General features: G+C 51.5%; 1 protein-coding gene and 2 long non-coding RNA genes across 10 annotated transcripts; 1 reads left to right on the top strand and 2 right to left on the bottom strand.

Moving 5' to 3' along the window:
* Positions 1-9,294: 9,294 nt before the first annotated feature.
* On the top strand, positions 9,295-24,195 carry HOXB3 (homeobox B3). Of its 7 annotated transcripts, none has more exons than XM_081582428.1 (5): positions 17,184-17,242; positions 17,436-17,523; positions 19,096-19,220; positions 20,411-21,010; positions 21,848-24,195. In XM_081582428.1, exons 4-5 carry the CDS (start codon positions 20,563-20,565, stop codon positions 22,687-22,689), a joined length of 1,290 nt encoding a protein of 429 aa, XP_081438554.1. In that variant the 5' UTR covers positions 17,184-17,242; positions 17,436-17,523; positions 19,096-19,220; positions 20,411-20,562; the 3' UTR covers positions 22,690-24,195. The 7 variants fall into 7 exon arrangements, 5 of the variants coding, with proteins under 5 accessions (XP_081438553.1, XP_081438554.1, XP_081438551.1 ...); XM_081582425.1 differs by having other exon boundaries at positions 17,184-17,344; XM_081582427.1 differs by lacking the exons at positions 17,184-17,242; positions 19,096-19,220 and adding an exon at positions 9,295-9,461.
* LOC145542818 (uncharacterized) lies at positions 14,618-17,093 on the bottom strand. Its single transcript, XR_014080158.1, has 4 exons — positions 16,913-17,093; positions 16,471-16,547; positions 15,705-15,804; positions 14,618-15,294 (listed from the first exon to the last, which is right to left on the bottom strand). It is a non-coding gene; the product is annotated as an uncharacterized LOC145542818 (long non-coding RNA).
* Positions 19,274-21,262, bottom strand: LOC145542817 (uncharacterized). 2 transcript variants are annotated; one of them, XR_014080156.1, is made up of 3 exons: positions 20,853-21,262; positions 19,747-19,966; positions 19,274-19,545 (listed from the first exon to the last, which is right to left on the bottom strand). It is a non-coding gene; the product is annotated as an uncharacterized LOC145542817 (long non-coding RNA). The 2 variants fall into 2 exon arrangements; XR_014080157.1 differs by having other exon boundaries at positions 19,747-19,947.
* Positions 24,196-25,918: the final 1,723 nt, after the last annotated feature.

Genomic DNA, 25,918 nt, shown 5'->3' with positions numbered 1-25,918 from the left:
GTAACAAAGCCCCCGCCTGGGTTGGCTTTTTTTTTTTTTTTAATCGTTTTATGAGCTCTTTTTACAAGGGAAAGAAGAAATACACTCTCGCCTCCTTCTTTTTCTTTTTCAACTATCTTCACAGGGTTTTTATGGTGGATGCTTGGTCCGGTTTTGATGCCTTTTATGATGACAGATGCTTGGGTCAGGGACTGACACCTGGAGAGTGTTTGAACTGACTGGGACTGAGGTGTTAGGGCCCCAGAAAACCCCCAGAAAGGATAGGGAGGCAGTTCAGAAGTGCTTTCTGGTTTTATAAAATGCAGCAGGGCCTGGGGAGCCCCAGCATATGTGTGTGTGTGTGTGTGTGTGTGTGTGTGTACTGAGTTGAGGTGGACATGCGGCCTGTGGGTTCCATAACTCTGCTTGTCTACCCTGGGGGCTGGTATCCCACAGGTCTGTTTACCAGTGAGTTGTTGTCACTGCTACCTCCTGGAAAAATGGAAGGCAGTTTTTGGATGAAATGCCCCAACCTCGGAGTGGGTATAGGTGGATGTCTTCAGTTTTTCTTTTTGTGTCTAGCTTGGGATTCTAGACAAATATTTGCCACTCTCTGGAGCAGGAAACTGTTCTGCTTGCAGGCAAGGTTCGTTGACGCCAGAATCTTCCTCTTTGACTCTGCCCCCTCTCTTTTTCCTGAAGGCTCAGAGTTTAGTTTGCTTTCCATTTGCTCTCTTGGTTTGGGGGGCTCTGTTCCCCGCTCAGGGGCCCTGCTTCTGAGGGTGAAGGAGCCAGTAGGCTCTGCCTCAGACTAGAATGTGCTGGCCTTTCTTCCTTGGGACTCACTGAGGGTTTGGAAGTAGGAGGCTGGCAGGAGAGAGAGTTCATGGAGAGGCCACGTTTTCTAGGCGATTAGCTCAGTATTAGAACCACAAAATGACCTCGGAAGCCCCTTGACCTCTCTGAGACTGGACATTGTGTTGGCTCTTGCCTCCTGCCCAGAAGGGAAAGTCACACCTCTGCAGCTGAGGGGTTCTTGGGCTGTTACATGTCCCATCTCCACCCCCCAACTAGACCCCAACCCTTTTTTTTTTTTCCTATCTTGAAGTTTCTGGATTATTTTTCTATTACTGTCCATTGGAGAGAAAATGAGCGGGGGAAAAAAAAAGCTCAGCTGGGGGAGGGAAGTAGGGTGCTGGTTTCTCTTTCAGTGCAGAGCTCCTTTCCTCAGGCAGATTCACCCCCCATCCATGTCCAGTTCACCCCTCCTCCTTTCCTGTCCCTTTGGAGGGGGCTGAGGGAAGAAAGACAAAGGGAGACAGATATGAGAGGTCCAGGGGCTTCAGAGGGCTAGGGGAACAAGCCCGTGGGTCCTAAGGAGAGAGAGGGCCCCCGTCGTGGTTACTGTCTCTCGAGGTCTGTTCTCCAAATCCACAGCTTCTTGATCCATTTTCTGAAGTCCCTTTGTTTAGGAAGCTATTTCTATATTCACTGTCACCCCCATCCCCATTCTCCAATCCCACCCCAGCTACTCACAGTGCCCACGGAGTACCTTCCCACAAGAGGAGCAAGAGAGATGGGAGAAGGGTCAGTGTAGGCTCTCTGACCATTTCCAGGGACAGCTGTGCCACGTTAACCAAAGTTTCCAGCAACTTTTAAGAGATGCATGGAGGATTTGCTAAGATGTAAACTCAACCGAGAGCCTTTCCAATTCTGAATTCTGCTTGCTGTATCTTAAAAAATCTATACCAGCAGCCATCCTCTTAGGAGGGGATAGAGACAAAGAGAGAGACAGACTCCAGCAGGGAAGAGGAAATGTTCCCTTGAGTTAAGACTAGGAGAAACAGAACCTTGCTGAGATATATGTGGGATGTTGATTTGCATTTTGTAAATTGTCTCCTGTGTCTTGGGGACTGTCTCAGACAAGCAATAACTGGCCTGGCGTTGGTTGGTATCCTCTCCTTTGTCCATGGGTAGCTTAACAAGTGCAGGGGTTGGTGGCCTTGGTAAGAAAAGGGAGCCAGCAGAAAGGCAAGCTGGACTGCTCCTGAAATGAAAATATTTGGAACTCAGGGGAGATGTGCACCCATAACTCCTCAGAGCAGATAACCAGTTGTGAGCCCTCTATAGGCTCAGGTGACAAAGATCTAGTCACCTGGGTCTTTACAACCTACTTTCTGCCATGTGAGGATTACAGGTCCACCAAAGGGAAAGGGAAGGCTGGGGTTCCTTCAAACAGGAACTGAGGGACTTTCCCCCCACCCTCACTGCCAGACCCCCAACCTCTGTAGAGTTGAGCGCTGCCGGCAGGCTCCCCAGCCCCTTGGGCTCACCTTCTACAATTCTAGCGGCCACCTCTATCCTCGGAACCTTTGGACCTCTCTTGAGACAGTTCGTCGGCCCTCCCCACGCTCCCTCCTCTTTGCACTCGCCTGGGCAGAGTGGGGTTGCCCGACCAGCCTGTGCCGGCCGCCGCTGGGGCCGCCCCAGCGCCCGTGGTGGGTCTCCCATGGAAGCGGCGCCCCGGGAGGGGGGTCTGGTTGGAAAGCGGAGTTGGGAAGTTTCCCAGCGTGAGTTGAGCGCTGACGGATTTGTGATCGGCCATAAAACCGGCGCGTTCAGATTCGTAAATCAGTCTCGCCTTTCTCACAGTATAAACGTTCGCTTTATCGGCAGCAAGAAAGCTCTCTGCTCGCGCCCCGGCGCTTGTTTATTTGAACATGGACGTTCCCAGGATCCGAAAAGAGTGTGGGCATTTGAACAGAACCTGCCCGGCGTGCCTCCGTGTCACCGGCTTTTCTTTAGCTCGTCCTTAAAATGAATTTACTAGTTTTGAGATTGGTGTCTTCCCATGCTCCCTCATATTCTCTCCTCTATTCTCTGCTACCCCCATCCTCTGTTTTTGTTTTAGACTTTAGTGGCCTGCTTTTCTTGGGGGGAGGGCAGTTTTAATGGATTTCTCTGGCCAGGACCTTGCAGGGAGTTGCCCTCGCTGGAGCCGGGCGCGCGGCTGAATTCAGTAAGAGTCTGGGTTTTGTATGTGCACAATCAAAGCCGATCACCCCCCTACAGAGCCCGGGCCCGCCGGCGCCCCACCCGAGCGTTGAGAGCCGAGCGTTGAGAGCCGTATTCTTAGGGGACCAGGCCGGCCCAGTGCTCGCCCGGGGGCCCGCGCCGCCGCTCCCGCTGGACCCAGACACCACCCGGGTTGGAGGTTTCTTCAGGGGTGCTGAGGGCACCTGGATCCTCAACCTTCTCCCCCTAGAGTTGCTTTTGGTTGAGACCCCTCCAGACAAACCTCTGGCGGCTCCTCGGCCCTCGGCCCCCTGCCCCCGCCCCAAACCACATCTGTTCTTCCCTGTCCGCCAGCCCCTGCGGCTGCCCCAGAGCTGCTGAAGATAAGGCTGGAAGTGTGGGCTGGGCGAGGGGCTCCTTCAGGAATGTCTTCTCTGCTTCCCTTTGCAACCCCATCCCACACCGTGGCCAAAAACTCCGATTCGATTCTGGGACTCTGGTCATATCTGGTCTGCTTCTTCTGGCGCCAAGCTGTATGTGAAGGTTTGGAGGGTTGTTTTGTTTTGTTTATATCTGAGATGAAGAAGTCTGTGTATGTTTCTCTCTCTAGGCAGAGGGGATGGATTTCTTCTATCAGCACCAGTGTTTAACCCTTCAATATGAAACCCCTCATCTTTTTCCTATTGATCTGTCTCCATTGTCTGCTGATTGGAAGCATGGGGGTTACTAACACCTGGAAAATAGGAACTGGGCTCTCAGACCAACTTCAAAGCCTCTTTCTTCCCTCTCTTCCCCTCCAGTTCAAACCTCTAGCTGTCTTCACTAGTGTGTTGGGGGTGGGGAGGGACTGAGGCAGGGTGTGATATAAGTACCCAGAGATTGAGTGCCCACTTCTTTTGTGTAGGAATCTTCTTAGTCCAGGTCTTTGTCTCTAGAGCGTATTCTCAGTAGAATTTGGTTCCCTATAACAGTAACCACACAAGGAAAAAAAGTCCCCCTTGTGGTTACTCTCAACTCTGGAAGCTCCCAAGTCATCTCTTCACCCTATCCCTTTTCTGCCCTTTCAAAAGGTACCAAAAAGATTTTTTTTTTAAAGACAATTAAAGCCAGAAACCCCTTCTTTATACACATATAATCTGGATCTATGAAATGTTTCTTTTGAAGCTGGTCCCTTTAGAAATTTTGTTGGTCATTTAAGGAAGAAAGGGACTATGCCCCACTAAAATACCCTAGGAGTGAGGGGAAAATAGAGTTGGGGAGAATGTTAATGTTAAAGGGTGTAGAGAGAGGAACTGGATGCTGAGAAATCCAGGGGCTTGGAGAAGGATTCTGTGCCCATCCCACCCCACCCCCCAGACGCCCCTGCAGACTATTTCTGCACCTTCACAAACTAAGCAGAAGCAGGAGAAGAAGGGAGAGAGGAGAGGTGGGCTGTGGGTAAGTGTGTGTCTGGGGGGGGGATGCTGGTTAGGAAGTGTAGAAATAGCAGATACAGATATGAATGTGGGAGAGAGAACTGGCTACTATTCCATTGGTGGGTTGGGGAGAACCTATTTCACAGGAAAATTTCTCCTCCTGAAGGGGAAGGTCATAGTGGTCCTTTGAGCCTGAAATCGAAAGACCCCCTTCCCCCTCCTGGTCACGTGATTCATTAAATAATTAATGCCGAGGTTGCAGAATAGATATGTATTCGTCAGGAAAATCACAGGCTCGGTCTCCCTGTTTCTGACGTGCAATTCAACTGTCCTTTGAAAAACAAGCCTGTACCCCGAGAAAAAAAAAAGAGAGGGGGAGAGAGAGGGAGAGAGAGAGAAAAAGAGAGGGAGGCAGCAATAAAACAGCCCCGCAGCCGGAGCCACACCGCGGGCTGGGGTATTGTAAGTAGAAGGGATTTCTCACTACCTACCGTGTCTTATATGTCCATGTAAATTTATTGTTTGTTATTAATGTTATTGTCGTAAAATGTGACAAATAGCCATCTTCATTTCCTGCCATTTCTCTTCACATGGTGCTCTGTGTGTTTGTACCCATTGAGGCATTGCATAGAGATTTTAGGAATATTCCTCTTCTCTATCTCTCTCTCTCTCTCCCTCTCCTCCAACCTTTTTCTTGATTTATAGCAATATGGGTGTCAGCTTCTCGGCCGGCATGCCAGCCATTGTGTGTGTGTGTGTGTGTGTGTGTGTGTGTGTGTGTGTGCGTGCGTGCGCATCTGCGTGTGTTTGTGAGCGAGTTGTGTTGTTTATGGCCATGTCTTCGATAAATCATTTCTCACAGAAAATGATGTGGAAGCTGGGCTATTTCTGCGGCCGGGAAAGAGTCACTCTCGGAGGCACTTCCTCTCTCTCTGCTCTGCTCCCAGGAGTTGGTTATTTCAGACGATTTACAGTAATATATCAGCAGTTAATATGAAAGCTCTATAGCTGGAGGTCTTAAATTACAGCATCTGTGATTATCAATTAAGGCGAGATTTGTATAAATTTGGTAAACTAGAAATGCCTCATTGGCATATAAACCCAGTCAAAGACCACGACCTAATATAAAAATTATATTTGTGAGCCTGATAACAGCCAACATTCCTGCAGCAGCAGACAGAGCTTCATTTTTCAGCGGTTCCCCTCTAGGAGTTTGGCTGCTCCGATGCTGCCGGGGGTAAAGAACCCAACTCTGAAGGCAGAAGGAGCCTGGGGGAAAGAGTTAGGTGGAGGCAGGAGAAGAAGAAATTACTGAAGTTGAAGGCAAAGATGTTTGCAATCCATGGGGACCAAAAAGAAGTCCTCTGCAACTGGAGGGGGCTGGAGGGATTCGGTTATAGTGTTCAAGCTTAACCTATAGGACTGATGTGTATGACCGTGTTGAGGGTGGGATAGGAGCTACCCAAGCTGGGGGAGACAATGGAGGCAGAGGCTGAAGGGCAGGGAGGGAAGCTGAAAGCTTTGGCTCCCCACCCTCTGTCTAACAAAACAAGGAAGTGAATTCACACCCTAGTAGCCTTCCTTCGACCTCCTGAAACAAAGAAAGTTTCCTCAGCCGTGAGGGACTGTGTGTTGAGGGCTAAAGGAGGGAAAAGTTCTCTAAGTTTTTCTAGAAGAGAAATGTTTCCAGGTGGTCTCAGAAAGTTGGAGAGCGTTTCAGGACACAGGGTGTGTTCCTCTCCGTAAGTCCCCATCCAAAGAGGGAGCAAATGGGGTACAGATTGGGAGGGGGAGAGGTCACAGTGCCTCCCCACTGGGGAGGGGTCTGCCAGTTGAGAGCAAAGCCAGAGGTGGCTTTTGGGGATGTTATGCACTGCCCCCCCCACCAAAGTTGTTTTGGGTGAGAGGCAGAGGGACAGAGCTTTGGCCAAGTTTGGTTGGGGCTGCTAGCATCTCCTTCCCTGGCTGGAGACCAGCCAACTGACTTTATAGCCACTATTATCTGTGATACTTAACTCTGCCTGCTAGTGTAAACCTTTGAGCAGGAAAATTAGAGTGATGCCGCGCCCAGGTGTTAATTATTCATGGCATCAGCTGTGCCTTGGAGTGGCTGCTTAGGCCCCAGTCCACCTAGGAGCTCACTCCCACGCTCTGCTCCAAGTGGGCACTGAGCCCTGTCCCTGTTAACAGACAGCTTTAGAGGTGGGTGGTAGGTGAGGTCTCCCAATTTGGGAGTCTGGGTTGAAAAGGGTTTAGTGAGAAAGAGGAGAAGGCCAAGACCCTAGGCTGGGATGGGTGGGGGTGTTACCTGGCCTCGCTAAAAGGAGCTGGGGAGAGACTGGATTCAAGGGCAGCTTTGACAGGGCTGGAGATCATGGGGAGGTGGGAAGGACTGGAGGAGCAGCAGAGAGGCCTGAGGGATAGGGGGCTTCAGACCCTTCAGGCCCCCCCATCCTTGGTGTTGGAGAAGCCCCCCACCCCTCAGTGTCAGAAGCAACTATTCCTTCTCCCTCACCTGGGAAGTGATGGAGGCGAGGGTAAATGTGGAGAGGGTGAGTTCACCCTCAATCCAGTGCTTCAGGATTGAGGCTGAAGTCTTAGACTCCCTGAGCCAGGGGGAAAGGAACAGTTGGGTGTTGGTAGCTTCTGAGCTCAGCCTGTTTTGGAGGGTGGGGAATAGCAGAAGGCGGCGGATGCGTGTGCTCCCTGGGACAGGCCAGAGCCTCTGAGGAGAGCTGGCAGCCAACCTCACAGGCCCTTGCCCCTGTTCTTCCAACTCCCCTTTCTGCTGTCCCACCCCGCCACCCCCACCCCCATCACAGTGGAAGCCTGATATCCACCACCCCCCCTGCTTTTTCTCTCCATTCTTTCTGCCCCCTTCAGGTCTTTGTCTCTTCTGGCCCTGGGGATACCCCCTCCTCTTCCCTTTCCCCAACTCACATGCAGACTCTTCCCCGGAGACAAAAGCAGGGAGAGCATCCCTCTCTACCATTATCTTTTAGTCAGTCTCTGGCCCCTTGCTAAATCTCCCTGGGTGAGGCCTGATGCCCTCCATCCAGGCATATAGGCCTACCCTCCAGATCAGCAGGTTTGTTGTTTTTTAAACATTTGGTTCATGTAGCCATGAAGTGCCCTGCTTCTTACAGTTCTGCACACACACACACACACCCACCATTGGCTTTTGTGCTGTTCAGGAGATGGGGCAGAATGTATTTGATGGAAGGGGCTTTAGGAAAGCTGCTGACTCTTATCTTCTCCCCAGACTCTGCTGGAGTCCACTTTTGCGTATATAATTATAGTGTTTATCCCTGTGCCTTTAAGAAGCTGGGCTGCCAATGCTTTAATGAGCAGAGGAGTTAGAAAGATGAGGAGAGAAAGTTAGAGAAAGGAAGAGAAAAGAAGGAAAAAAGAGAGGGTCCCAGAGAGAGAAGCAGCAGCAGTTTCCCTTTCTGAGGAGGGAAGTCAAGGCAGAGCCCAAGGAGAGGATGACAGGGAGAATGGAGACAAAGGCCACTCAGAGGGGCAGGGAGGCTGTCCTGGCAGAAAGCACCCCCCAACTTGGATAGGTACATACACAAGAGTTAAATGAGAAGGGAAGTGGAAAGGAAACCACTCACTTTGGCCCCCTTCTCTGTAGAAGATGTCTCCATGGCAGAAGGATGAGTCCCCCACCACCACCACCAAGAGGACAGGGCCCTGAGGCCAAGGGCTCCACATTGCCCAGGGGACAGCCGAATAAGCTAAGAAGTGATTTCTGGAGACACTCCTAAGTTGAAGTCCTTAGCAAAGCCCAATTCAAATTCACTAAAAACAGAGAAGCAGAGAGTGAGAAGACAAAAAGACTGTGAGAAAGGGACAGAGACCACAGAGATGGTTAGAAAAGGCAGAGAGAGACAGAGAAAGAGAGGGAGGGAGGGGGAGAGAGAGGAGAAAAACAAATAGAGAGAGACACGCAGAGAAAGAGCCCATCCCCTTGGGATGGGCGGCATTGAGGAAAGGACTGTAGGGTCTGGAAGCTCCTCCAGGCTCTCTGCTTTCTCACAGGCAGCTGCCAAAAGCCGAGGCCATCCCAGAAGCAGCATCTCTAGAGTAGGCCCGGGGGTTGCTAAATCAGGTGTGAAGCAGCTGGGGTAAGAACTGGTGCTGGGAATGGCCAAGATGTCTTGGGCACTTCAAACTCCTCTTCCACCACCATCTTCAGTAACTTAAAGATTGGAATCTTCCCAAAGAGAATCCCACCCTGGGGTGGGCTGCTGGTTGTGTCAGTCTCTCACACCGGGACCCTGGGAATCCTTCCTTGGCCTCTTTCCCCCTCCTGCGTTTGGTCTCTTCTTTCCCTCTTCAGGGGCAGGGAGAAGTTGATCTTCCAGCAGCCTGAGAACTTTCCCTTTCACCTCCAATCCACATCTTCTCCCTTGAAGCCCTGGCCTGAACACATGGATGCTACCCTCGCTAATCTCCTTCTTTCTCCATCTTTCTGGAAAGAAAAGGAAAAAGGGAAAGTTTCCACCAGCCTAAGCAGCTTTAGACAACTCCAGGGAAAATGGAAAACGCAAACCTTGCTCTTCTCTCCAGTCCCTCCCCTGGCCGCCGCTGGGCTCCCCCGTCGCGCCTCCCATGCTCCCGTCCCGTCCTGCTCAGAATGCTCTCCCTTCCCCTCCCTCCTCCGCCGGACATATGGAACCCATTTCGCCGGTGACATTGAAGAGCCGCTGCGCGCCCGCCTTCCGCCATGGCGCCCCGGGTTCCGCGCGCCCCGGCAGTCGCCGCTCCTCTCGCTCGGCCGCTCGGCCCGCTCACGCCTCGAAGCCTCGACCCCGCTCCGCGCCAGGCCCGCCCGCCTCCCGCAGCCCCACGCGGCCGGCCGCGCGCCGCCTCGAGGGCCGAACAAAGCGGCGGCCGCGGCAGGCGGGCTGGGGGAGTGTTTCCGGGCCTCTCCCCGCGTCGGCCGGTGGGGCCGGGATGCTGCCGGCTGCTCAGCCCCCGCTTGCGCCCCGGGACCCGGCCCGGCCAGCCGCCTGCCGCTGCCCGCGCCCTAGCAGAACCGCACAGGTAGGTGCGGGCTCGGGGTGAGAGCGGGGTGCCCGAGATCCCCGCGCCCCGGTCTGGGAGCGAGACAGAGATGGGGGCGAGTTGAAGAGGCAGTTGAGGGCGGGCGGAGGGTGCGGGGCGGTGTGCAGGAATGCGGGGTGTGGACAGAACCCGGCTAGGGCCTGGGGAGCGCTGGGGCTCAGGAAGGGTGGTGGAGGCTGCGGAGGGTTTTCCAGGGGAATTGGGAGCTCCGTGTTGTGTGGCAAATGTGAGGGCAGCTGCTGGGTGGTGGTGGGGGGCTGGGTCCTGCTCCCAAAGTCCAGCTGCCACCATGGTCAGAGCCTACTAGCACCTCGCGGGTTATTTGAAGCTGAAACTACAAGGGGCTGCGCTAAGGCCGGGTGTTAAACTGAGAAGGTAGGAGACGGGGTGATTTATGGCTTCAGAGAAGCTGTGTTTACTCCCTGCCTCCTCTGGAAACCAAAAACCAAACAGAGCAGAGGCGGGAGAAGCCTCTCTCTTTGGAGTGGAAGGCGATGCCAGGTTGATTCACTGGGATTTATTTTTCCAGATGTGGGGAAATGGTGGGAGCTGTCTCTTTGCAGGGGCAGGATGTGAGATGTAAGGAGAGTGTGCAAGCACACACACGTAGGTGTGTTTTGTGTGAGCACATGTGTATTCAGGTCGGGGTTTGTCGGGTACAGCATCGCTTTACAAGTGAGCACACCGACAACTGCATGGGGACTTGGTGTTCTCAGGTCTGGGTACCGAGGACAGTCTCTGTTGCCTCGTGCCCTCGCCATGGGGCAGTGAGTGCTCCTGGAGCCTGTGCTTTCTTTCCTCCCACAGCCACATGCAGCAGTGCCCACTTGGCCTGATCCCTGGCCCCTCTGTGTCATCTGCCCACGCCGCCTGATCTTCACTTTGAACCTTTAACTTTGACATGCAAGACTAAGGAATTAGTGAGCACAGCTGGGTTGGGAAGGGGGGTGGGGGAAAAAGGCCTGAAGTGGTAGGGGCTGTTGGTGGTTTGAGGCTGGTGTGGGTTCTACTAGTACTGCTTAAATTCCCCCAAAATCTCTGTTTGGGAGGGGGCAGGTGAGCACAAAGGGGACCAGAGGAAAGGAGCCATGCAGGATGATGGGGTGGGAGAAAAATATTTTGACCCCCAGATAGTTATTTCCGCAGGCCAGCCAACCAGTGGCTCTTGCATTTCTGTCCAGACACCGGGCTTTGCCTGGAAATTGTTTTGCATTAAATTTTCTCAGCCGCAGAATTATCTTTCCTCGCCTCCAGCTAAACTTGCATTTTTCCACCAGACACTTGGGCCCCGCACCAGTGAAATCTGAGAGGAAGCGGCTGGGCCCTAAGTGGCTGTAATTTAATTGATTTTATCATAAATCATCAACTTGATGAAGAACCCGAGGTTTCAGTGAAGTAAATTGATATTAATGGGAGTTTCTTGAAATGCAAACTCGCTGCATTGTTGGGGCATTTTGAGCTGGGAGGTGGATTACATGTGTCCCAAGAGCAGAGAGCCTGTACCTGGAGCCCAGCACAGATTTAGGGGGTCAGGAAAGCTAGCTGCGAGGGGCAGCTGCAGGCAGACTGATTTCTGTAGGGGAGCAGGCAGAGAATGGAACATTGTTGGGGAGGGAACAGAGTCTGACTCCATGAACCCTGGCTGGCAGTCCTGGGAATGCTGGTCTCCCAGTGGGGGGAGGCAGTTGGGGAAGCTGGTAGGTGTGTGGGCAGAGTTGGGGGTCGGGTGAGAAGGCCAGGATGGTACAATGGGTGCATTGACTCCTGGTTAAAAATTGCCAGGTTGAAGCCTTCCTCCTCTAATTACACAAATTAATTATTTACTGCTCAGGTTGCTATGTCTGAAAATAGTACTTTTGATTCGGTGATGAAGGTGGAGAATAACCCACTCACGACACAGAAGAGCAGTAAAAACCAGTGCACTAGCCTCTGAGGGGACAGAAGTAGGGTTGGCACTCAGTTGTGGGGGTGTAAGCATTTAAATTCCAAGAGGAAATAGTCTGATTTTGGATAAGATGGTGCCCATTACCATTATTATCTGAAATCAGTTTATGACTGCTTATTGTCACTCACTTTTACATCAGTACACAGAGAACCACAAACTGTCAGCTCAAAAGGGAAGATCATTGAGCCCAAGCCCTCCCCTCCACACATGTGATCTGGCTTTAGGGGTGGGGAAAACTGAAGCCCAGTGAAATATCTGCTTCAGATTACACAGCCAATCTGGACCACCTAGAATCCAAGCCTCCTGACTCCCAAACCTTTTATGTATGACTTTAGGCAAGCCACTTCCTGGCTCTGGACCTCAGTTTCTCTATCTTTGGCAGTGGCAGCATTGGACAGGACACTCCCTGAGTTCTTCCCAATTCTGACCTTGAGTAACTCTCTAGTGCTTGGGAGCAACTCCTTTTTGTTGCTCCTGGGGTTCTGTGGGCATCTGAGTATAGAAGTCACTATGAGCATGCATATTTGCAGTATACATGAAGTTTGTATATGTCCAGAGGAGTGCATGGTTATTCAGACTGACTCGAGGGAATCCACTGGAATCTGGACTATTCTTCCTCCTGAAGGTGTCCTTATTCTCAGCAGAGGAGAAACCCAAGCCTAGAGCACTGGAGAGCAGTGGGAGGGGCTAGCTGGCTGGGTTGGGCCGGGATTGGCATTTGGAGGGGAACTAGGGAAGGAGGGGCTCAGCCTCAAAGAGCAAAGCACTTTCTCTGCCAGGATTCGGAGCTGAGGCTGGAGTTCTTGGGAATACAGCTTTTGAAGTCTCTCCAACGCCAGCCCGGGGACCGAATTATGGTTTCAGAATTTAGATTCTAAGACAGCAGACCACCATCACCACTCCCAGCCTCACTTTGCCCCTGTGAGCCTTTGGACGCAGGGGACCATGGCATTACACCAAGTCTCCTCCTCCCAGGGAAGCCAGGACAGAAGTCCTGCAAGGTGGATGACCCCTGTCTTCTTGCTGTTATTTTCCATTTCTTCTCCCAACTGGGGAAAAGAAGATACAATTCAAAGGAAGTGGGGGCTTCTCAGAAGTGGCCTGGCTGTGAGAAGGGAGATTTCTTGTAGGATCAGGGATATGGGGAGGCTAGCAGAGGGGAGGGGAGGCTTCCAGACTGCCTTAGGAAGTGTTGTCAGGGATATGAATTCTGGTGGAAGAAGTGGGAAGAGAGGAGAAACAAATACATTTGGGGGGGATTCTGGAAATCAGAGTTCCTGGCCAGATAATCCCAAGAGGAAATAGTCTGTTTTTCCCCAGACTTCTTAAAGTCTCACCCCAAATCCTATTTGAGAGAAAGAAAAAAAACGAAAGGGCCAGCAGGCCCAGATTCTAGGCCTATCCCATTCTGACTTCGGGGTTTTATATTTGGAGGCAGTTCGGGAGGCCTTCCACTGATTGGTCATTAATCCCGTGAGTTATTGTCTGCTAAACAGAGGTCAGTGGGAGAGAGGCATCTGATCTGTCAGGAGAGCTGCGCAGTCAGTCCCTCGCAGCAACTCCCTGGGCCCTGTTCCTCCCTTGCCAGCTTCTCTCTTCCTTCCCCAGCAAGCCCCCACTACACCCCCTACCCCACCCCCGAGCCCAGGCCCCCAGCTGTCCAAGATTTGTCCTTCTCCCTCTTGCGTTGCCCACCTTTTGTCTCGACATCCACAGGGGTGGGGTTTGCCAGGCCAGGACAGAGCTTCTGGGTGAGATGGGACCCCTGATACAGTGGAGCTCATACCCAACTGGGCACCGCTCACTAACTTGGTCCTCGGCATAGGGGCACTGGCTCAGCCTCCTTGCTCACTGAGCAGACTTTGCAAACCCTTGTGGGAGCCTTGTTTTGTCTTCCTCCTTTCCTCGCCCCCGTGCCTGGGGCTAGGGGAGAGTTCAGCTCGGAATTTACTTCAATTTATTTCAGTCTCGGCCTTTTTCTTCTTTTGATCTCGGCTTCTACCGAGCCGGGTCTACACCGGCCTCCGCCCAGGCGGGAAATCTTCCTTCCTCTGCCCCTTTGTTCCCACCAGCTCAGTCATCTTAGAAAGGTGGGAGTTCAGGATCCAAATACCAAGAGCGATCTGCAGTAGCATTTCCCATTTTACAACCCCCATCTTTGAAATTTTATTAATATTTAAAAGAGATGGAGATTCAGGTGTGTGTGTGTGTGTGTGTGTGTGTGTACTTTTCATGACTCTCCGAGACCACAGAGTTGGAAGCTGGAAGAGTGTAGGACCCGGAACCCAGACAGGGCCAGAAAGAGATTGCTAAACGCCTCACCACCCCCAGCCCCCACTCCCAGGTCCTGGCTTCTCAGGGAGCCTGGCGGGCAAGTCAAATGTGGGGCTAGCTGAGCTGGGGGCTAGGCTGGGGTGGGGGGCGGGAAAAATCCCTTGGTCATCCCACGGCTGATACCAGAAATCGATTTTAAAGGAACCAGCCAGTTTGTCCTTATTGAGAGGAAAATTTTCGTTTGTTCTTTGATGTTTTTTTGGGCGCAGAGGGAAACAGACATCTCCAATGGCCTCCAAGGATGGGCCACCCGTGATTGCTCAAGAGGATTTTAAGGGCCGGTGTCCTGGTACTGGGTATGGATTAGGAGTGGGGCAGTGAGTGGTCTAGCTCTGGGGAAACAGGAAAGAATGTCTTTGAAGGGGGGCATTTTCTCTGATTTTTGCCTTTATTATTAATTTCTAAGGTTTCTGTGTCTTAATCTTTCTCTTAAATTTTTAAAAAATTTCTCTCTTTCTCTCTCACACACACAGACACACACATAAACACACACGGTAAGTTGCCCAAGTTTCCCCACTTGAATCCAGGAAGAGATTGTTCCTTCTTCTCTCTCTAGTCTCCCCCTAAATTATGACTTCACTATCAGGGATGATAAATACCTCTCTCCTCCTTTTCCAGACCTCAAAGTCTTCCCTCCAACCCCGCTGGTGTTTCCCACCCCAAATTTCATGTCCAGGCTCCTCACTGCCCCACGAAATTTGGAAAGTCTCTAGCCTGCAGACGTACCTCAGACGAAAAGGGTACCCTGGAGCTGCCGTTTTACCATTCATCCCCCATCCTCCCAGCCCCCCAAAGGGGCTATCTGCCAGCCAGAAATCTCCGGAAAGGAATAATAAAGTCCAGAAGGAAACCAAACTGGGATCAAACTGTGTCTCAAGCATTTGGAAGGGGCTTTGCTCTCAGAATTACTTAAGAAGTCCTTACTCTATTTCCTACTGCATTTGGGGATGCATGTCCTCTGAAAATTTGCTCCAGGTTAGCTTTCTTTCTCCCAGCCCTCTTTGTCGCTCCCATTCCACCTCCTTGTGTAGCCAAGAATCCAGGCTCAGAGCGGGGAGGGGTCCACTGTTGTGTCTGGAAAACTCCTCTGCCCTTGGCTTAGCTCCAGGCTGATCCTCTTGCAGGCCCGCAACTGACTGGATGTCCCTGGGTTCTCCCTTTATTCATTGGGGCAAAGCCGTGCAGGTCCCACAAGTGACCAGGTCCTCCTCTTCTCCTAATTTCACAATGATTCTCTCTCTCTAGTGGCAGTAACAGCTAGAAGAGTTGGAGGGTCTGAGGTACATTCTTGACTTTTTAATGTGGGGGAGGAAAAGATCCAAAGGTGCTGGTCTCTTAAGCCTCTAGAAGCCTCGGTAAGTGAGTCACTGACCCACCAGGCCTAGAGCTACATAAAGTCCAATCCAACAGGTCTCTAACCAGGGTCTGGAGATCTCAGGACAGACTCATTGTAGCCTTGACTGTTTTCTCTGAGGGTCCTGGCTTGAGCCCCAGCAGTAGGTCCAGCTTGGGTATTTTCTTTTCTTGATACTACTAATAAACATAGAAAAATGACTTCCACCTTCCATCTTCACCTCCCCACCACCCTCAGCCACCAACTCTCTAGGCAGGCATTAGGATCCTAGGGACCTCACAGTAGGAGACTCTTCAACCGGTTCCTTGCTGGAGGTTAGGAAGGCCAGAGTCCCCCTCTCCACTCCAATTCAGCAGGGCCCCAGGAAACTGGCTGTTCCAGCCCATGAAGTAAGCCTGACTTAGTGGGCCTGAAAGAAGTGGGGACTGGAGGAGGCCAGGGGCCACACCTTATGAGAGTAGACAGTAGAACCCTTTCTCAGCCCAAAGCAAAGCCAGTGAGTGGGGAGCTATGGGGTGTGAGGGAAGCTTTGCCAGACACCCGCACCCGCTCCTGGAAGGGAGGACAATAGCTGGAAACCATCTCTCACCTTTGTTCTCCCAGTCCCTTCTCTCCTGGTCCATCCAGATGGGAAAAAGCAAAAGCCAAGGATTCTAACCAGGACGTCACAGGGTAGTAGCTGGCTCTGTCTACGCAGAGTTAAGAGAACAAATTTTCCAAGCTGCCTTCGTAGAAAAGAGAAACTGCCGGACTTCTATTTTATCCTCTAAGCCCGGAGTCAGCAGTTCTGCCAAGTTGCAAACACTCCTGCTTTTGGAAAAGTCCTGGTGCTTTTTTTTGTCTTTTTCTTCCACCAGGAACGGCTCTTCCCCACCCCCGCCCCAAATCTGCAGACACCTACATTCTTGCCTCCTGTCTTCCTCCTACAGGCCTCCTAGCCTTTCCCTGCCCTTCTAAAACACACTCTAAAACAACTTGAGCTTTTGTAGTTTTCCTCACTTGTTTCAAGAGTCCTAAATCTTGCAGAGCTAAGAGAAGTAAACAGATTTGTTCTGAACAATAATAATAATAAAAATAACTATCCTCCATCTCTTTTGCCAGTGCATTTAAAATTAAGCCATTTTGCTGGTTCTTCAAATCTTCTTAGAAGTACAAATGCCCTTATCGCCTCTTAGCCCCTTCTGCCTATCCGGAGGTGAGAATCTTAACAGAAACTTCTTCGTGAAGTTCTTACAGCCTCTCTATTGCCAGCAGTGTCTGGAACTCAAGCTAAACACAAGGTCTTCCCTTTTGTCACCCTCTCCTCAACCCCCCTCCCCTACAAGATGGTCTGGATTTTTTAAATAATCACTCACCACTTGTTGTCTGTTCTCAAAAATGGGAGGGGGCTTTTGAAAAGAAAGGTCTGGTTTCCCCCACCCCAGGTTGGAAACTGGGCCAGGAGATGTGCCAGGAGAGAGGAGGAATAGAGGGTGGGGGGGAGAGAAGAAACAGAGGCTGCTGAGATTCAGCCACCAGTCCCACAAGAGTGAAACTACTTTAAAAAAAGAGTCCTAGTGTTCCCACTGCAAATAAATGCAGAGGGGCACCCAGGAACCATCCCCCCACCCCCACAAGGCCAGGGCCTCCCAAGCTACTTCTTTGCTTACACAGAAGGGTTTACTAGAGGTGGTGGAGGGGAGCTGTCAACTCCACCAGCTTTGCCTTGTCTTTGCGCTCCTCTTCCTCCCCCACCAAAATCTGAATTTAAAAATTTACCTGTCCTTAAAAAACAAAAACAAAACTTAAAAGCTCTACCTTTTTTCCTTTCTCACTCTTTTTTTTAAACTGAGGGAGGGGGCGTTCAAAATGCCCCCCTCCCCCATTACCACCATCACCTTCCTTCCTTATCAGGCATCTAAGCTTGCTAAAGGGGGAGAGGTGGGGGTGTGTGTGAGCTTGTGTGTGTGTGTGTGTGTGTGTGAGTGTGTGTGTCTGTGTGGTTTTTTTTCCCTGTGCAAAAGCAGAGGCCATTGTTACGGAGAGTAGGGCGTACCAGTCTTATAGGGCAACCGCACTGTGGCGGCTTGGCCGTGCGGGAGCCTGGAGCTGGATTCTCGGCGAGCTGAGCCGCCCGAGCACCTTTCGGTCTTCTATTTTTTTTCCCCGCTCCCCTACCCCCTCCCTCCTGCGCACCCCCGCTCCTAAGCCGAGTGAATTGAAGCGGACGCCGAGCGGCTCCTCCGGCCGGTCTGCCCCTCGGGCTCCCCAGCCGGGGTGGCTATTGGGGAGGGGGGCGACGCCGCTTTAAACAGTGGTCTTTTTTTCCTTTGCCTTCAAGGAGGGGAGATTTCTCGCCTGCCGCTCGCGCTGGGGCTCGATGTGAATATATATTATGTCTGCCTGTTCTCCCCTCGTCGGTGGCTAAGGTAAGCTGGACTGAAATAGGCTATCAGTTTGTGAATGGCGGAGAGTATGTCTCAATGATTTATGGCCCATATGACTCCAATCTCGGTTCAAGAAGAGTTCACAAGCTTTAAGCTTCCTTCCACGCAGCGACTCTCTCTCTCTCTCCCTCTCTCTCTCTCTCCCTCCCTCCCTCTCTCCCTCTCCCTCTCTCTTCCTGCTTCTCTCCTTTTCTCTTCTCTTTTCTTTCAGCAGCCAGATCTGGACTGAATTTTCGCCCGGCTGCTAAGAAGAGCCTAACCTTTTTCTCTCTTCCTTTTTTGTTCTATTTCTCTTCTATGTTTTTTTTTTTTTTTTTAAAGTCCTGGAAGGTGGCCTAGCCCCTCTCCCCGGTCTTCCCAGCTATTGTTACTCTCCCAAGCTTTTGGGGGGGTTGCTTGGAAAGATGGGTTTCTTGGGGTGGCTCACTGCCCTTCTCCAGCGAGACCCTGGGGGGAAGCCGGGAGCCACCGTCGCCTTCCCTCCCTCCCTCTCTCCGGAGAAGCCATATGGAGCCTGGATTTTTTCAACATGGAGGCAAGGGAAATAGACGTGTTTGGCTTGGTAGAACTGCACCCCACCCCCCTTTTCCTGGATCCCCAGATCTCGGATCCCCTGGGCACCTCTCCCTCTTCTCACTGTCCCATCAGCCAGGCCTCTGTATGCGCTCTCCGGCCGGCCGGGCCTGGCAAAGTCCCGGTGTGGAGTTACTAAGGCGCCTTTTAATTTAGTTACCTTCAGCGCCCAAACTTGCTGCCGCCCTAGGGCTGGTCTTCGGCCGTGTGTGCTTGGAACCTGCCGCAGCTAACCATTTCTGCGTCCTAAATGCTTTTCTCTTCGCCTCCTTGGGCCAACATAGCTTGTCGCCAGGCACCATGGCAGCAGCAGCTGAGACAGCCCAGCGGCAACAGCAGCAGCCAGGGACTAACTCCATCCACAAACCGTCCCGGCCCTTTCTCGCCGCTCCATTCTTTCCTATCAGGTCTCTAGCTTCTTGCTTCCCACACTCGCTTGGCCTCGTTCCTGCGATGGTTTGCGAGTTCATTGCAGGGGGAGCGACAGGAATTTCGGCCCCAGGCGTCTAGTCAAATTATTGTTTTATTATAACTATCATCATCATCATCATCATTACTGCTGTAACAATCATTTAGACTAAATAAAGCCAGGGCCCAGCCAGCCAACCCCCTCCAACGTTTTTATTTCATTCTCTTATCTATTAATAACAAACTCAACTGATGCCTGTTAATTAATTCCCCCTTCAACCAGGGCTGCTCCGAAGCTAATTTTGGTTAAATCATCAGAGGCTAATGGTAATAATAATAAAAGGATTGGGTCAGCCTGGTCAATTGAACTCCAGTTCTCCTCCCTGGAAGGACCTGCTGCTTTGCAGACCCCTGTGTGTTTCCCAGAAACAAATTCTTCCCAGAAACCAATCGGAACTCAGAGTTACCGGGCTCCCTTTTGAGTATAAATATGTGCCATTAAGAAGGGGATTTATGTGTGGGAGGGATTTCCTTCACCTAGACTCCCTTTTTATTTTATTTTCCTATTTTTAGTTTTCTTTGGAGTTGACCAGCTGGGCTGAATGAGATTTAACTAGTCCAAACTCATATGTCAGAAGAGAGGGTCAATCTAAAGATTCTATGAAAAGTGATGGTGAGGAGTTGAGAAGACAGATTTGGTGAGCTTGGGGGGATGCAGTCAGAAGTTTCAGAAGAAATACACAAAATCCTATGACAGCTTGAACCTTTATTTTTCCAGCACACTTTTAAAAGCCTGCATTAAACTAATGATTTTTTTTTTTTGGCCTCAAAGAACTTCAGTAAACAGGGGTACCCAGTTTCCAGCCCAGATAATATTGCTTAGATTGCTTTGTTTACTTTCTTTTTTCTTAGGGGAAAAAAATCTGTTTTAGAAAGCACTTTCCCCTCTCTTTGTAGAAAAGTCCAGCAGTCACCCAGTTTCTTTCTTCTTTTCTTCTTTTGGAAAAAATCAAAGGAAGCTGACTGTCAAGGAAAGGGTGGGTAAAAAAAATTATCCCTGATGAAAAAAAAAAAACAGAGTGGGGGAGGACCCAGCCAAATGGTCACAGCACCAACCAGTCCCACCAAAGAAACAATCCTGTTCCATTTGGGGGCCCCATGGGGGCCGCTGGCTGTGGGATCCCAGACTTGGTTAGCAAAGACTCAGACTGGAGGTGCTGGTACCTGCAGCAAAGGCCATGGAGGTGGCTCAGTTTCACTGGCTCTGGAGGTTAAAAATCTTCAGGAAGTTTTGGGTCAGGCTGCTGCTTCTTGAGGTGGGAGGGTAAGGAGAGGCTCCCTCACACCAGAAGGTTCCTTGCTCAACTTGCATCTTCTGCCTCTCCCAGCGATCCTCAGCCTCAGTTGTTTTCTCCAGGTTAGACTCTGCATGGATGAAAGGAACCTAGATGGAGGCAAAGGCAGGAGGCCTCTCAGCTCAGAGGAGGGTGTTGATGATGCTTTTATTTTGGAGTCCCCGCCTTCAGCCACCCTATCCCAGAGTTGGCAGGGCGGGTGTAGAGAGAGGGAAGAGGAGAGGTCAGGGGCTAGTAGGCAGGCAGGAGAGAAGCCATGGCCCTTGCCATAGTAAGATTCTATATCCAGGCAGTTCCCAAAGGAGTGGAGTCATTTTTTTAAGTGAAAATGAAAACTGGTGGGCTTTTTCTTTTAAAATTAAAGCACTGATATAAGAAAAATCCATTTCAGGCCAAGCAAGTGGCCTCAGCATCTGCTGTGAAGATGTTGGGTGGGGGAGAAGAAAAACCCTATTGATGTCAGTTCCCTTTTCAGTTCCTAAGATGGATTCGAGCCCCGTCCTCTTCTCCCCGTGTCTTCTCTCACCCCGCAGGTCAACCGCTTCGAACAGATCCCGGGAGGAGGGGGGCAGAAAGAGGGGGGGGTGGTCCGGCGTGCCACGTGACCCCCAGGGGTGCCAATGTCCGGTTGTGAGGGTATCAGGCCCTTGCAAGTTGCCACCCACCACCAGGGCCTCGCCCAGCGATGCAGAAAGCCACCTACTACGACAACACCGCCGCCGCACTCTTCGGAGGCTACCCCTCATACCCTGGCAGCAATGGCTTCGGCTATGAGGGTCCCCCTCAGCCCCCCTTCCAGGCCGCCACGCACCTGGAAAGCGACTACCAGCGCTCAGCGTGCTCGCTGCAGTCCCTGGGCAACGGCGCCCCGCACGCCAAGAGCAAGGAACTCAACGGCAGCTGCATGAGGCCGGGCCTGGCCTCGGAGCCCCTTCCAGCCCCGCCCGGCTCGCCCCCGCCCAGCGCCGCACCTACCATTACCACTAGCAACAGCAGTAACGGGGGCGGTCCCAGCAAAAGCAGCCCCTCCAAGTGCGGTGCCGGCTCCAACTCCACCCTCACCAAACAGATATTCCCCTGGATGAAAGAGTCGAGGCAAACGTCCAAGCTGAAAAACAGCTCCCCTGGCACAGGTACCGGCTCTCTGGCTTCGTCGTCGTCGTCAGCTTTTGTCCCGGCCAGGAATGTCACTGTTATTCTAGCACCCAGCCCCTAGGCGCCCAGGCGGCGGCGGCAGCTGCGGCGCATTTCCCGTACCCCTCACCACCTGGCGACCCCTGACCCCGCCAGGACCCTCTCCCTCCTGCCCCCCCTCCACCTGAACTTCTGAGAGGTCCAGAAGGCCAGGTGCTCGGCCTCAGTCCTTTGCAAGGCCTCCGAGTCATGAGATGCTGCCAGTAGACGCAGAGTCGTCAACGACTGATTATTATTAAGTATTACTACTGTGGGTATTAATCACAATCGCTCGGGCGGCCCGCGGTCCTGGCCTCTAGGCATGGCAGCCTCTTCGCCCCCCATTTCCGTGCCCTGCCCGGAATATCCAGACTCGCCCAGGGGCTCTCCTCAAGCACCTGTTTGGGCCACAGGACCGGGCAGGGTGAAGGGTGGAGGAGTGTCTTCTACACCTGGAACTAGGAATAAGGGGGGAGAAAGCGTGTGCGAGAAAATCCAGCCCTAAATAAATGGCCATGCGGCTCTGTCTGCGTGACATGATCAAATTTTCATAAGCTGGGGCAGTGAGAGGAGAACAGGTCTCTTAATAAATGCCACTATTATAGAGTGTCCGCTAATGCGGCGGGTGGGGGCGGGGGGCGGTGGAGAGGAGGAGGCGGGGACGCGAAGGGGAGGGCGGCGGGGGCTCCGAGTCCAGGCCTGGATTTATTAAGAAACGATGCATTCAATTTCAGCGTGTTCAGTAATTATCTTTTATTTCATTTTCTCCCCTTCCCACCCCTCCCCCTCGGGTCCAGCGGAGGGCTGCGGCGGCGGCGGCGGCGGAGGAGGAGGCGGAGGCGGCAGTGGCGGCAGCGGGGGCGGCGGCGGGGGAGGAGACAAGAGCCCCCCGGGGTCTGCGGCCTCCAAGCGGGCGCGGACGGCGTACACGAGCGCGCAGCTGGTGGAGCTGGAGAAGGAGTTCCACTTCAACCGCTACCTGTGCCGGCCGCGCCGCGTGGAGATGGCCAACCTGCTGAACCTCAGCGAGCGGCAGATCAAGATCTGGTTCCAGAACCGGCGCATGAAATACAAGAAGGACCAGAAGGCCAAGGGCCTGGCTTCGTCTTCGGGGGGTCCCTCCCCCGCCGGCAGCCCCTCGCAGCCCATGCAGTCCACGGCCGGCTTCATGAACGCCTTGCACTCCATAACCCCCAGCTATGAGAGCCCGTCCCCTCCCGCCTTCGGCAAAGCCCACCAAAATGCCTATGCGCTGCCCTCCAACTACCAGCCCCCCCTCAAAGGCTGCGGCGCCCCGCAGAAGTATCCCCAGACCCCGGCGCCCGATTACGAGCCTCACGTCCTCCAAACCAACGGGGGCGCCTACGGGACGCCCACCATGCAGGGCAGCCCTGTGTACGTGGGCGGGGGCGGCTACGCGGATCCGTTGCCGCCCCCTGCCGGCCCCTCCCTCTACGGCCTCAACCACCTTTCCCACCACCCCTCGGGGAACCTGGACTACAACGGGGCGCCCCCTATGGCCCCCAGCCAGCACCACGGACCCTGCGACGCGCACCCCACCTACACAGACCTCTCCTCTCACCATGCGCCTCCTCCTCAGGGTAGAATCCAAGAAGCGCCCAAGTTAACACACCTGTGATGGGAGAGGGAGCGCTGAGGGGCAGGTCCTGGGGTGGAGAAGACCCAGGAGGGGCGGGGGCTGTGGAGTTGTGGGGTGCAGTCGGGAGGTCTGAAAGCGGAGGCAGGGAGAAGGCAGCCAGGCTTCCCAGGAAGAAAGGGCCTGGAGCGCCTTCCCCTCCCCCTGGCCTGAGAGGTTGCTTTTTAAGTCCTGCAGCTCTTGTTTAGTCTGCCTGCCAACCCATTGGAAAGGAATCTACAGCAGATTGGAGATGACCCCATCAACCCTAGGCCTCCAGCAATATCCAGTTGGAATTCCACCCTAGGGAGTCGGGTAGAGGAAGAGGAGATAGGGAAACAGGCAAAGAAGCACATTTTAAAAAACAGACAAGATGGCTAGGCCATCACCAGCCAACCAACCAACTTACCTTCCTTCTATGTGGTTAATTCCCCCAAATCTTGATTTTTTTTTTTTCCTGGCAATTCTCCTTTAAAAAAAAAATTTAAATACATTTCAAAACCAAGGGCACAAAGCATGTCCCCCTCCCACTTTCCTGAATCCTCAGATTTCTTCCCATGATAGGAGGTTGATTGAGCACTCCCCTCCATTTCTAGTCCCATATTTTTCTGCTCTAGGACATGAATATCTATACCCCGCCCCTATCAATTACAGTGTTCAGAGGGCTCAGGGATGGTGAGAGATCCTGAAAGAGCTGTCTATATTATAAATATATATATATTTTTTCTTTTATGGCAAAGCTGGGAGGCGAGGGCAGGCAAGTTGTCAGGACTAAAGGTTTGCCCATTCTGCTGCCTCCCATCTCAGCTCCAGGTCCATCCCCCTCTCTCCACAGAAAGCAGTTGGTGACGCGAGGTTCTACACTTTTCTTTTCTTCTGTTGCTCTCTTGACTTAACGTGAAAACAGGGTATATTTTGACAAACTGTCCCAGGCAGGGGCTGCAGCTGGGCCTGTGTGCCTTGCTCAACCCTGGACAGGACACTTTTGTTGCACTTAGAGTTTACATTTTAATGGATATAAAAACAACTGTGAGAGATGCCTGGGCCTGCAGGAGTCCAGCATTGCTCAAAAAACGTGTGTTCTAGTGAACATTTTCATATATATTTATTGGTTATAGCTTGTTAAAATATTTTCTTTTTTTTGTATTATTTATCCTCCTACCTTATGTATTTATATGAGGGAAAAAGGAAAAATTGTACTGTTTTTTTTTAGTATTTACTTGTTATAAAGGACGTTGTGTTCCCTGTCATGTAAAACCAGCTATTTTAGTTATTGTACTCTAGAAAAAAACTATAGATTTATGTTAAACTTGTACTTATGAGCAATTGTAATTAGTTCTAAAAGGCATGAACTCAGCTCCTAATTGTCACTGTATAGTCCTGAATTTGTAGAATTAGAGTTAATTCCCTCTTGGAACTTTCTTTGTTCTTCTGTAGTTACTTTTTTTCCTTACTTAAAAGGGTTGTCTGTCATATAATTCTTGAATAAACTTTCTGTTATCAATTTTATCTTGTCTTGGTGGTCCAATTTAGATAGAGGAGCAGGCTGCTGACTGCCAGATTTCCCCAAGGGAAGAATGGTGAAGACCCTATCCTGGCCTTTTTATGATCCCCTGCTCAGGGCCCTAGCTCCCCCATCTGTGTCTCAGGTTTATTTTGGTTTTTCTCACACAAGCTTGGAACATTCTGCCAACTTCTTTAGTTAAGATTTAAGTAACAAGTTTGGGGCAAAGGGAGACTAGGGGACTCTCTCTAGGTCTTTTCTGTTTGGTTTCTTCACCTCTTCAGTTTTTCCTCATTGATTGACCTTTTGTCTTTTTGCTTCTTTGGCCACAACCTCCTTGCTGTCCCCTGCACCCCCCAACCCATCAACAACAGAAATCTGGCCCATTACTGCTTCTCCAACCTAAACTTCACAGTTCTCTTCCGGAGCTACAAAGAAGTCGTCACGTGACCCGAAGCCCAACCACCATTGGGTCTAAAATGAAAACAAAGGAAAATGATTAATCTTAAAAAAAAAAAAATTCTGAGGCCTAGACTTCTCAGGTCAAACCTTAAAACTAAAGTGAAATTAAATCACTAAATAAAACTCAGGGCGGAGGGAGAGGAGGCCTGTTTGATTTCCCCTGCCAGGGTAAGGGGAGAGGAGGAGGGTGGGAGAAGCTATGGATCCAAGCGTACATAAAATGGTCCCCAGGCTATTGTGCCGCTCTGTTTCCAAGATCCTTGGGAAAACTTCATTTCTTAGTCGTGGTTCCATAAAAGTTTTATCACATTGGAGCGAGGATAGAGAGGGTCTGTCAAAGATGAAATGTCACCGCCGCGTCGCTGGAGCCGATAAGAGCTAGGAGACAGGGAAGCTGAAATATGGAGCTAATTCGTTGAAAGAGAAGCGATGGCTGCTTGCTGAAGAGTTGCATAATTCTAATTGTAAGCGATGCTCTCGCATTGCTTAATTAGGAGCATATATTTGGTGATAGAGATGGTGGGGGGTGGGGGGCGTGTCAGTGAGAATCATTCCAGGCCCTCAGCCTTAAAGCCAGGGCTGATTTTCATTTTTATGTTGTATCCTGGCAGTCCAAGGTTAGTAATTACAGCCCTTATGCAACAATAAATAACAATAAAAAAGCAACCTGAATTCTACACCCCGCCCCCCACACCACCACCAAGTAGGATTTTAACTGGACTAGGCTCATCCAAGCAGCAAGCAATTTAGCATTGGGTCAGGCTATAATTTAAAGGCATAAGAGCGTGCAAAGTTTGATTGGGATCAAATAACGCTCAAGGGTTTTTCTTTCTTTCTCTCTCTCTTCCTCTTCCCTGAATAACATTTTCTGAAGGATGTAACTAGATGAAGCGCCATGTTTGGCTCTGGATGTAGAGTGGACTGATTATTTACCTAGCAGGAGAGAGGCAGGCCAAGTCAGAAAGTTTAACTTGAGTTTGGAAAACAGAGCTTTGGCTTAAAACTGGAACTGCAAACAAGAAAAATAAGGGCCACCTTGGCTTGGTGTCTCCCTCCTTTCTCATTTAGAGATTTCAGCCCCTAGCTAAGCAGCCAAAGTCAAAGGGAAAATATCTGTACAGTAGGATTCACAGCACAACAGGGGGGCGGGGAAGCGGCGACTCTGGGAAGGAAGGTGCTCTTGGCCCCTTTTAACACCCAAGTTTTCTGCAGTTCTCTAATCTGGCCGTAAAATCTGTCAGCAGGGTTAGAGAGAGCCGTATTTCC

This window comes from Giraffa tippelskirchi, chromosome 3 (genome assembly GCF_054371585.1).
Source record: "Giraffa tippelskirchi isolate mGirTip1 chromosome 3, T2T-mGirTip1v1.2.pri, whole genome shotgun sequence".
Lineage (NCBI taxonomy): Eukaryota > Metazoa > Chordata > Mammalia > Artiodactyla > Giraffidae > Giraffa > Giraffa tippelskirchi.
Note: the sequence above shows the minus strand (reverse complement) of the source record. Positions and strands in the feature narration are given on the sequence as shown.